This window comes from Vulpes vulpes, chromosome 11, assembly GCF_048418805.1.
Source record: "Vulpes vulpes isolate BD-2025 chromosome 11, VulVul3, whole genome shotgun sequence".
Taxonomy (NCBI): Eukaryota; Metazoa; Chordata; class Mammalia; order Carnivora; family Canidae; genus Vulpes; species Vulpes vulpes.
Genome location: NC_132790.1, coordinates 10,255,160 through 10,267,538, shown reverse-complemented (window position 1 = coordinate 10,267,538; position 12,379 = coordinate 10,255,160). Strand labels below are relative to the sequence as shown.

Below are 12,379 nucleotides of genomic sequence, written 5' to 3'. Positions count from 1 at the left end.
AAGCAGGCCAACAGAATGTGAAAGTCCTGTGCAAAAGGAATGACTGGCTGGGGCAATCTAACACACTGAAGTGTCAGGGAAAGAGGGAATAACATCGAGGGTGAGGCCTAAAGGATGCGTTAACATTTTCCTGATAAGGGTGAAGGCTGGGGGAGCAGATGAGTAAGGCCCCGATGGATCCTGGTGCCTAATGAGATGGACCTCCATCTCTAACCCAGATCCCATCATACTCTATTCTCCTCCTTGTTCTCTTAGATGCAGCCACACTCCTCCGCTGTTTCTTGAATAAACCAAGCTCATTCGTGTCTCAGGGTGTTTGTAAATGCCGTTCCTTTGGCTTAAAGCACTCTGCCTCAGTTTTGCATCTGTAACATTCATATATCAATCAGGCCTCACCTCCATATCTTCCCTGCCCCCTTGTCCCTCCCATCCCATCACCCAATTTTACTGCATAGATTATGATAGAATATCATCTTGTTTACCTATTTATGGTCTGTCTCCACCATCCCTACCCAACAATGCATGAGACTTTGCCTCTTTGTTTGAACACTGCTGTATTTCTCAGCATCTTTAACAGTGTCTGATGCACAATATACCCTCAATATTTGTAGAATAAAAGACTAAACAGATGAATGCATGTACAAATGCACTCAATTCAAGAAGTACAGTATGGTTAGGACACAGAGAATAGGGAATGGCAAGACATGAAAAGTGTCATAGGGACCAGACCCATGCAGTGCTCAAAATCCCTGAGGAAATTGGTTTTTACTCCAAAGGTGATTAGACTGTAAGTTCCTTCAGTCCAAAGATAGGACTTCAATTACAGAGAGACCAGAGAGGCTTAGAAAAAAAGGTAAGTTGTTGGGGATCCCTGGGTGGCTCAGAGGCTTAGTGCCTGCCTTCAGCCCAGGGAGTTATCCTGGAGACCTGGGATGGAGTCCCATGTCAGGCTCCCTGCATGGAGCTTGCTTCACCCTCTGTCTGTATCTCTGCTTCTCTCTCTCTCTCTCTCTCTCTCTTGCTCTCTGTCTCTATGAATAAATAAATAAAATCTTAAAAAAAAAAGATAAGTTATCTTCTGATAGGCCCTCCTGAGCTGCTTGTCAGTTTTGTGAGCTGTAAAGGCAAGCTGACCTCCTTGCTTAGTGCTTTAACTTGTTAGAGAAGATATCCTTAGACAAAAGATAAAAAGAAGTCTAATGTGAGGGAGTTGGGAAGACAGATTTCAAGACAGTCCAAAATCTGGCAAGTGGAAGAACATGGAAATGGGGGGAAGAAATTATGAACAGATGGAGCTAGAGAGCAGGCTTTGGCACCACTGCTCAGTGCCCCTTTACACTGTATGGGGTGGGATCTCAAGAATACATAAATGCATTTCCATCAAGAGACTCCTAAGCCTGTATAAGAAATGAGGGGATAAAGTTGGGAGTTGTAGCAAGGAAGCTCAGCTCTGATCCTAAGTCAGAGGAATGATATGGGAAGAGGCTGGAAGAAGAAGGAAGTGAAGGGCAGAAGGAGGGGTGGTGCTGCAGGAGCCTGGGTAGAACAGAACCACAATTCTCACTGCTAGGGGATGAACACATCCTGATAAGGGAGAGAGTGCAATTTGTTCATAGAAGACTCATCATCAATGTGATCCAGAGGATGAATGATGAAACTGGAAGGTTGTAAAGAAAAAAAAAAAGCCAATGACATTGTTACTGGAGGTAGCATATCTGATATAAAGTATCTTAGGCATCCTATTAAGTAAGCACTTGATACATTCACTTATTTAACTTAACACTTGTCTTGTAATAGCCCTATGGACTAAGAAAAGTATACCGAATCTGTACAAGTGACTCACCTAGAAAGTAGTAGAGCTGAGATTTGAACCCACATCCATCTGACTTCTGACACTAAGTTCTAGGAAGAGAAGTTTAAGGTAAAAGAAACCAAGACAATAGGAAGTGAGGGGTGAATCAGCTGGCCTGGACATTTGTCATTTGTGCTTCCTTTATCCCATGCCAATGAGTCATTTCTCCTTCCTCTGCCCACAGCCCCAACATTTACTTGGGCTTTCACCCCTACCTCACCCTCAGTTCTCAGAAGTGAAACATGTATCCTGGGCTTGTGCCAGTCAGTGCATTCCCTGGCAACAGTACACAGTTTAGGGTTTAAATGTGATCTAAGCCTGTCCAATCAGAATGGCTCTGGACAAGAGCTTCTGAGCATGACTGGCTCTTTTCCTGCTAGACTTTCATCAGAAGAGTCTAGGGCTACCGCAGCTACCTTACCACCAGATCTTAGATTGGCCAGGGACCTCTACATGGAGTTGAAGAATGAATCCAAACCAGAGGTAGCTGGAGTCCACAGTCTGAGACAATGACTTCTAATATTGTCTGAGCCTTGAACCCACCTGTTTCTTTTTTTTTTTTTTTAAGATTTTATTTATTTATTCATGAGAGACAGAGAGAGAGAGAGAGAGGCAGAGACGCAGGCAGAGAGAGAGACAGGCTCCCTGCAGGGAGCCCGACGTGGGACTCGATCCCAGGTCTCCAGGATCAGGCCCTGGGCTGAAGGCAGCGCTAAACTGCTGAGCCACCCGGGCTGCCCAAACCCACCTGTTTCTTTTTTTTTTTTAATTTTTTTTTATTTTATTATTTATGATAGTCACAGAGAGAGAGAGAGAGAGGCAGAGACATAGGCAGAGGGAGAAGCAGGCTCCATGCACCGGGAGCCCGACGTGGGATTCGATCCCGGGTCTCCAGGATCGCGCCCAGGGCCAAAGGCAGGCGCTAAACCGCTGCGCCACCCAGGGATCCCCCAAACCCACCTGTTTCTAAAGCTAAACCTATCCTGAACTTTTCAGTCAAGGGAACCAATGAATTCCTCCCTTCTTAAGAAAAATTTGCCTGCATTTTCTGCTACCTGCAATCAGGAGTCATACTATATATACCACATACACAAAGCATCTGCCCATGTGAATTAAGAATAGAAGCATCTGGTAAGAACCGAGTTGGGGACACACGGATATGCGACCACTGGGGCCCTCCACTTAACACAGATGGTTTTCCAATGCAGATCACCAAACTGGAGGAGAGGGAAGATTTAGTACTGCCTGATGAATAATTCTAACTAACCAAATGTCTGAACATCTTATTCTGGGGAAATAGAACATTTAATAAGTCTGGATTTGCTTAGCTGACTATTCCATTTCTCAGAAAGTTAAAGGGAAATGCTATCCTGCCTTTATTCTGACTCAAACGGTAAAACAAGTTGGGTTTTTGTTTTGTTTTTTAAGGAAGAAACCTAGGGCAAACATGATTATGGGATTTTAAGAATTTATTAAGGTCATAAGAACAAATGTTAAAAGTTCAGAGAAAATCTAGGGACAATAGCCTGAGACCCTAAAAGGGAAGGAAAGCAGCCCAACAGATAAGGGATGGAGCCCCTCCACAAAAGAATCTGATGGTTAATTAAAAAATCTTCAAGTAGAAAAAAGTTACAAAAACAGCCAAATCTCAGCTAGGCAAATTAATGCTGAACAATTCAAGGCAGGTATCACTTGCCAATCACAATACTTCTTCCCCATAATCCTGATTTCATTCTCAGGCTACCTTTGACCCAGTATCCTTGTCATTATGATGAACTGAGTAGAAATGGGACACAAGAAAGAACCCATTTGCCACTGCTGGTCCAAAGAAGCCAGTTTAATAACACAGGCAGCTCTCAGAGCTCAAGTTATAAAAGGACACGCACAAGAAATGGAAGGTAGGACACAAAATCAAGCACAGATGCACAGTGGAATGGGCCCACAGGAATGTGGCAGAAAGGGAAGAGTCTAGAAGGAGCTAAGCTTGGTTTTTTTTTTTTTTTTTTTTTTTTTGAAGCAAAGCAAAGCAAAAAACAAACTTTCTATTTTTCTAAAAATTAAAATGAAGGAGGGGACGGCTTTAAAAGAATGAGATGTAGGTATCTCTGCTTGGGGAAGATGATTCACATAAATAAAACTGAATTCTTTAACTTCTGGGATTAGTTCCATACCTTAATCAAGAAGAAAGATGAGAGAAAGTCCAGGACAAGGAGGAAGATGGGAAAGGCCCAGGAGTTAACTCCCCAGGGCCATAAAGGAACTCGGGAATGGGTTTAAGAAACCCCTCAGGTGATCTCTGAGGAATCAAAGAGAAAAGGAAAAAGGCCAGAATATTAGAGACTGGCAAACAGCATCCTGAATTTCAAAAGAAGGGAACATCAGATTCCATTAGCCACAAGGCTGGACAGACTTCCATCAACCAAGACGCTAAGCTGCATCCTACACTGGGCAGATTTCACAGCACACAGGAAAGAAAGCACCAAGAAAAGGCAAACAACTCAGGAAAAAAAAAAAAAAAACGGGCAGAGGACACATACAGGCAGTTCACTGGGGAGGAAACAAGTAGCCAACAAACAGAAAAGATCTCTATCATCATGGACATACACACTGAAATAACCAGATACTATTCATCCACACAGCAGCTCAACAAAAAATTTTAAAGCTTGATAATATCAACTTTTGGCAAAGATGTGGGAGATGAGGACTCTCACTAGTAGATTCCACAGCTTTCTTTAAAGGGCAATTTGGCATACTGATTAAAATTTAAAATGCATTATATTTTGATACAGCAATTTGAAAGACATATGCAGAGGCTTGTAGAGGTTTTTCATTACAGGACTATTCATAATAGTAAAAGATGAGGAAAGATAAACCATCCAAGGTTTGGAGCATTATGGTCCTTATACAATACCAAAACAACAGTCCAAAATAAAGTTGATCCACATACACTGATAAAGAAGGATTTTTGGGGGGGGCCTGGGTGGCTCAGTCCGTTAAGTTTGCCTCTGGCTCAGGTCATGATCTCAGGGTCCTGGGATTGAGCCCCAAGTCAGGCAGGCTCCCTGCTCAGTGGGGAGTCTGCTTCTCTGTCTCCATTTGCTCCTCTCCCTGCTTGTGCTTTCTCTCTCACATAAAGTCTTTAAAAAAAAAAAAAAAAAAAAAGGATTAAGGGCAGCCCGGGTGGCTCAGCGGTTTAGGGCCACCTTCGGCCCAGGGCCTGATCCTGGAGACCTGGAATCGAGTCCTGCATCGGGCCCCCTGCATGGAGCCTGCTCTTTCCTCTGCCTGTGTTTTGGCCCTTCTCTCTCTCTCTCTCTCTCTATCTCTCGCATGAATAAATATTTTTAAAAATAAAAAAGTAAAGGATTAAGATGTTAGCATTCATGCTTTGAAAACACACAAAAGAAACTTACATATTTCTATAAGTGTATATATGTATATAAATGAAGATTACCCCAGAAAGGTGATTAAGAATATCTTTGCCTTTTTGCATTTTATTTTTTGAAGGATGAAAAGCAAAGACTAGGAAAGAGTGAGCATTAGGGACCAGCATGTGCATTAGAAGCAAGACATGCCAAATGTACCCAGTTTCCTTCTCCTGGGATGATGAAGGAAATGGCAATGTCGCTATGAACAAAGTGCCCACAGGGCTAATGGCAGAGGCTTTCACATCATCACTGTGGACACAATAGAAAAATGCAAACTGGGGGATCCCTGGGTGGCTCAGCGGTTTGGTGCCTGCTTTTGGCCCAGGGCGTGATCCTGGGGTCCTGGGATCAAGTCTCGCATCAGGCTCCCTGCATGGGGCCTGCTTCTCCCTTTGCCTGTGTCTTTGCCCACCCCACCACCCCGCCATGAATAAATAAAATCTTAAAAAAAAAAAGAAAGAAAGAAAAAGAAAAATGCAGGCTGGATGACAATGCTAGGAGGCAGAGTCAGATTTGACTGAACACCTGCAGTTACTGATTCAGAGTCCACGTGGGAACTTCCAGGACAATCATTAGTCTTGTCCTAACATATTCACGCATCCAGTAGCTCGCTCACTCACTCACTCACTCACCAGACATTTGACAGCTTACTCTGTGGCAGGTGTGCAGAAGATACAAAGACAATCCCTCCCTGAAGTCTAGGATACTGAAAAGCAGACAGAAGGTGAAAGAAAAAACAGCATGGAAAATGCTTGACTGAGGTATTACGGAAACTCCAAGGGGAGGACTAGACCCCAACCAGGCCCCTTGAAGGATGTCACTCTATACCAAAGGTCTGTTTCAAGAAAGATAGCATGAAACTAGGTAGTACCACTAATCCCAGAATACACATATATTGGAAAAGGCTGATAAGCTAAAACACACCATGTGAAATCCATTTGTAGTCACCGAAAAATCCTGCCTTTAGGTTACTAGAGAAGAACCTTTTATTTTGAGGCCTCACTAAAAGACCACAAAGAGGCCTCTCAGCTGAGCAAGATGTCCAGAGAGTGAAAAACAGGCCCATGTCAGAGGAGGACTGGTCCAAGGCACACCCTGATTTTTCTAGGGCTCCCCTACCTTCTCAGAGCCTCTGACTCCACTCATCGTCCTCCTGCGCTTTCTCTCAGGGAATCACCCACAGCCAACAGACTCAGGAATTTCAACATCCCTGACTGTACCCTTGGTTTGCCCATTTGAGGGAAGGGGCAGCTCCCTGGCTAGCCCCAGCAATGTGGTGGGCAGTCTGAGGCACGTTTTTCACTTTGCAAGATCTTTCTTGCCTGTCTCTTCTTCTTCCCCCATCTGGTGCCCCAGGTTGTCTCTCCCACCACACATCAGAGGAGGACATATGAGAAACACACACACACCAGGTTCCAAGGCTCTGTACCTCAGGCAGTTACTTCACCCTTCCAGGTCTTTGCATTTCTCTGGCCAATGAAAAGAGGATCAAGTAATTTCTGGGGGATCTTACTGTGCATGCATTCTCCTCCCAGAAGAATTCATCATTAAATAGGACTTTCAAAGAAAGGGCAGTGCTTAATACAATTGAATGAATAGTGGAATTTGGGGCACCCAAGTGTTCTTACCTGGGTCCCCATCCTAGTGTGGGAAGTGCTCTGACAGAGACTCTCCACTGGGACTCACCTCTTCAGCGATGATCGAGACAGCACCTGTGCAGCCTGGTTCATGGCCCGGACCCACGCGTTCATGTCCTCCTGGGTGTCGGCACTGAAGTAGTAGGTCCTCATGCCCGACTGCTCAGCCTGAGAGCCCCCCATGGAGCTATTAGAGATGAGTGCTCGCATCCCCGTGTGCACAGCCTGTAAACACGAGGCGGAAACCCAGGTCAGGGAGGTCAGCACACATTTTACTTCCGGAAGTAACAAGCAGACAATGCTGCGGCCATGTTGTCCCCTCTTCCAGATTAAAAGCCTGAGCACCAGTCAACTTGTTCCCACACCTGGAAACCATCATGGCTGGATTTCCCCATTCCTGGTGCAGTCAGTCCCAGTGACAGCTGTGTCTGGTCTCCATGGTAAAAGCCCTGCAGCTGTACCTGTTCCTATTCATCTTACTCCTGCTTAGGGAGGGGCACCCAGGCAAGGCTTATGTGAGAGTTTTTCAAAACGCTCATTCTGTAGAAGCAAACTCTCTGGAATCTCTGTTGTGGTGCTTCCACAGCATGCGGCTGTTGGAATTAAGCCAAAAATCAACAGTCAGAACACGTGGCTTGGTGCAGGGATTCACTGTGCTTCAGAGCTTGGGCATGAAATGTGACATGTGCCCATCAAAGCTGCTGCTCTTCTGTCTCTCCAAAGAGGCACTAAAAAGGTTGACATTTGAAAATTCTTGCACACCTACTATGTGTCAGGAAGCCTCAAGGTGTTTTCACATGTATCTTTACAAAAAGCTCATGAAGAGGTATTGGAAATGACTGTTGAAAAGCAACCAGGATTGGTGCAAACAAGAGGCAACCCCAGTTCCACCCTGTGTTCTAATAGGCAGGGGCCTGTCTTAAATTTGTAATGAAAAACCCCACCAAGTCTACATAGGAAGATGGTATGAGGAAGATCAACAAATCTGATCAATGCATAGTATGTGTCCCCCGGGTACTTCCATGACTTTAACCTCATTTTAATTCCAACAGCTCTAAGAGGTACGGACAGAGTCTCTATTTTACAAATGTGGCAAATGAAGGTCTAAGACATTAACTTTTCCTGATCTCTATGCCCAGTAATGGATTCTTCACAGCATTTAACATTATCTGGTATTTATTTTACACACAAGTTTGCTTATCATCTGTCTCTTCCCTCCAAAATACAAACTCCATGAGAGCAGGGACTTCATTTATTCATTAATAAACTCTTCATTTATTCAACAAACATTTATTGAGCACTGACTGTGTGCCAGGCATTATTCCTGGGTATACTGTAGTGAATAAAATAGAGAAGTTCCCCTGGACAGTGACCCCATAACATCTCTGATACCTCCTCCCAGACCTTCTGCACAGTTACAGAGTTCTGGGACAGGCACTTGCCCCACCAGACACAAGGCCACCCACAAGAATAGGGCACCCTCAAGGGTGTGATAGAGAAGTTTCCTACTATACTAACATTTGTGCAGCAAGCCTTGTCCAGGGACACTTCAAACATGGAGAGTTGGCATGTCTGCAAATGGGCCTTGGGAGTTAGATCCATCAAAAAAGAGGAGCTACTCATGATCACAAACAACCTCAGTCACTAATCAAATTGCCAATATGTGCTGTGTCCAGCTGCCCTTGGTTCTGAAGAACAGGTTCCTAACTACACTCTGTCTGTGCTTGGACATAAAAGATGTATTAACTGTGAAAGTGAGAAGTACAGTTGGCCACGTGACCCAAATCCAAAGTGCCCTGAGCCCTAGGAAGATGCCAGAGCCAAGATAATCAGAAGTCTTCTCACCCCTTCCCTCATCTCATCTCAAAGATGCTGCCTATCCTCTGCTCTTCGCTTTCCAATTAACACCGCCAATTTTGCCTAACACTAGGCAAATTTGCACAACTGAAGAGAAAACTTTAGGTTATGCCTAAAGGAAATGAGGATGCAAGCAAGCAAGGAAGATTTTACCTCAAAAACTTAATGGCCCTAGGATATGATTGCTCTCCTGGCCCTTAAGACTCTGATCTAGGTCCAGTACTAGGGAAAGAAGCTGGAATGCTCACACCTCATGCCCTCAGCATCAGTCTTTAGAACATAGAAGCCTAGGTCAGGGCCCATCCCAACTGACTCATTCTCTAACTCATTCATTCAACAATAATTGTTTTGTTTATGGGAAAGCGCTATACCAGAAATTGAGGGGACAGCCTTAATCAAGGCCAAGACAGTTTACAGTCACATAGAAGAGAAAGACCATGGACAAAAAACTACACTTGTAAGAAGTATCATGAAGAACTTCAGGATGCTATAAGGGAGGACAGCAGGGGAACCTGGCCTGCCCTGGAGAAGGACTCACCTACAGAAGTGACATTTAAGCTGCCTTCTACATAGTAAGCAGATATTTTAGTAGGAGTAGCATAGAGGGATGTGTGGAACCCCAAGATGGATGAGAATATGATATTCAAGGAAGAAGCCAGCATGCCTGGCATAGAGAAAAGGAAAGAGCAGGATGAAATGAGGCTACTGGAGTTGGCAGGGCCAGGTCACCAGGGCCTTGTGGTCATGTTAGGGTTTTGTCGCATTTACAAGAACAAGGAGAAGCTAGTAAAGGGTTTGAGCTGGGGAGTGGTGAGATCAGATTTTTGCTGGAAAAACGACGCTGGCTTCAGTGTGAAGAGGTTAGAGCAGGGCTGGGGCAGATGAGGGAGTGGGAGCAGGAGATCTCTATAGAAGCACCTCTATAGGTGAGAGATGGTGGGAGGGGCTGAAAAGAAGAGGATCGCCTTGAGTCTGCACAAAACTAGGAGGTAATGTTAGCAGGACCTGGGGATAGATTGGGCATGAGAGCTGAGAATGGTAATTTTCAAGGATAAAACTGTCAGGTTTATGACTTACAAAGACTGCCCATGTGTTGACATTAAGAAGGAGCTCCTTGTGCCCAACCTTCAGGCTGACTCCAAGCAGCACAGTAAACCGCGTAAGAACTCAAGGCCCTGGAGTCAGCCTGACATATATGGTGACCCTGCCTCTTACCTCAGGGCAACCTGGACAAGCTGCTCAACCTCCCCAGGCCTCTGATTCCCCATCTTCAAAATGGGACTGTGGGTGATGGTGGTATTTACCATTTAAGGCTATGTGAGCACTAAATGAGATAATGTACATATGGAACTGAAAGCAAAAGGCTGTTATTCAAGGCTCAAAAGATATGTTAGTTGATGTTATTATAGGACCAGTCACTTGAATAATCTAAGCTGACTGACTGAACTTTCTAGAAACTTTGAAAGACTCTCTTCTGTCCCTCCCCATTGCTAATGTACAAAGGACTAAACATGAATTACAAGAAAGCCTGAACTCGGGACGTATAAGCAGTGTCACTGACCACAGCTCCTTCTTAAAATGACTGCTTTGTGTGGTCTCTGTCTGAAGATTGGGACTAGCCCATCTACCCAGGCAGAACCAGCTGATGGGCTAGTTTTCCAGGTGAAAGCTCTGGATAACTAAACCAACCACTTGCAGTGCAGTGGCAAGAGTTGTAGATGTACAGAAGAAGGGCACTTAACCTGTCCGGGGAACTCAAGGAAGGCTTCCTGAAGGAGGTGACCCCCAGGCAGAGACCTGAAGGACTTATTAAGAGTTGGGGAAAGGGCATTCTGAGCTATGGCGGAAGCTCAGGCAAAGGCCTGTGGGCAAGAAATGTCCTGGGGCCCCAGGCAACTGTACATGGCTGGAGGGAAAATCTAAGATGGGAGTGGCCAAAGATGGGGCTGGAGAGAGAAGCTGGGGCTGGTAAACCCAAGACTGGGCTTTACGCTGCAGGCAATGGGGAACCATGGGAGGGTTTGTGGTGAGAGCACAGCCTGAACAGATGTGCCGTTCAGAAAGTGTGCAAGATGGACTGGAGGCTGCAGAGTCTGAGGGCAGAAGCTGTGGTAAAACCAATATCTATGGAGCACTCACCATGTGCTCAGCAGAAAGTTAGTTACCAATAGGAAGAACAATGGTCAAGACAGAATAGTGACAGGACAGTGGAAAAAAGTAGATGGAGGGCAAAACGGAAATGGGAGAGGGAAAGGGCAGCTCTTCCCTGTTCTCTTAACCCCTAATAACCCTCCACGGTGATGGGGACTCTAGAACAGAAACCCCTGAAGGCAAAGACCTTATCTTTCTCATTGTTGTATTCCCAGCATCCACATCCTACCAAGTAGAACAATGGAGCACAAAGTTTGCTGAATATAAATAACTGAAAAATCACATTTCGGCTGGCCGTTAGCCAGAATCTAAAGCAGAGGTCTTAACCTTTTGGGCAGCATGAATCCTTTGGATAGTTTCATAAATCCTAAGCACTCTTCTCAGAAGGTTTCTAAGTATGCAAATAAAAGAAAGGAAGTAAAAAAAATAAAAATAAAAAAGAAAGGAAGTTTGTTATACTGAAATACAGTTACTAAAATTTTCTTAAATGTGGTATAATGATAGAGGTACTTCTTTAATAATTCATTATTAAGAAATGTAACAATTATTATAATTTCAAAGTGGCGATGAGCATAATGCTATTTCAAGATATTTACAATAGTCATGATGGGATATAAAGAGCTTTCTGTGGGATCCCTGGGTGGCGCAGTGGTTTGGCGCCTGCCTTAGGCCCAGGGTGCGATCCTGGAGACCCGGGATCGAATCCCACGTCGGGCTCCCGGTGCATGGAGCCTGCTTCTCCCTCTGCCTGTGTCTCTGCCTCTCTTTCATGAATAAATACATTAAAAATCTTAAAAAAAAAAAAAAAGAGCTTTCTGGTTTCTATTGGTGATCAAGGCAGAGGTGCTACAGATAACTGCTGTTGCCTGCTTTCTTTTTTTTTTTTTTTTAATTTTTATTTATTTATGATAGTCAGAGAGAGAGAGAGAGGCAGAGACACAGGCAGAGGGAGAAGCAGGCTCCATGCACTGGGAGCCCGATGTGGGATTCGATCCCGGGTCTCCAGGATCGCGCCCTGGGCCAAAGGCAGGCGCCAAACCGCTGCGCCACCCAGGGATCCCCTGCTTTCTTAATCAAAGGAAACATTATAGGTTAAAAAAAGTAAAGATGTGATTTATCCACTGATACTTGGGGATCTGTAGAGGCTTTTCCCCCATTGAGGATCCTTGGATCCTTTGCTGCATGGAAATGTTTTTTTTGCTCCAGATCCTGGACCTGAGGGGCAAACTTATTCTGAGGTGACCAAGCCAAGGTGAGCAAGCCAAGGTTGGCTGTGCATCCAATAGGAGTTCTTTGGGGAGGCACCCAGATGAGCCACCAGAGCACAAAAGGTCAGGGCATTACAGAATGTCTCCTAGATGCCACCAAGAGCCCTGCTTGGCCCTCCTACAGAGCTGCCTGTGTCTCAGGGTCTATCCAGCACCAGAGTCCCTGGTAATACATAGGGGCTGCCA

The 12,379-nt window shown here is 44.9% G+C and overlaps 1 protein-coding gene across 43 annotated transcripts in view; it reads right to left on the bottom strand.

The window, feature by feature from the left end:
- PLEKHA7 (pleckstrin homology domain containing A7) overlaps positions 1-12,379 on the bottom strand; it is a 218,193-nt gene that overhangs the window by 57,161 nt on the left and 148,653 nt on the right. For all 43 annotated transcript variants that reach the window (XR_011995085.1, XR_011995086.1, XM_072725486.1 and 40 more), the window contains one exon: positions 6,967-7,142. Coding sequence is in view for 41 of the 43 variants with exons in the window: in XM_072725486.1 (XP_072581587.1) it covers positions 6,967-7,142 (176 nt within the window). In the remaining 2 variants the exon portion in view is untranslated. The remainder of the gene's footprint in view (positions 1-6,966; positions 7,143-12,379) is intronic.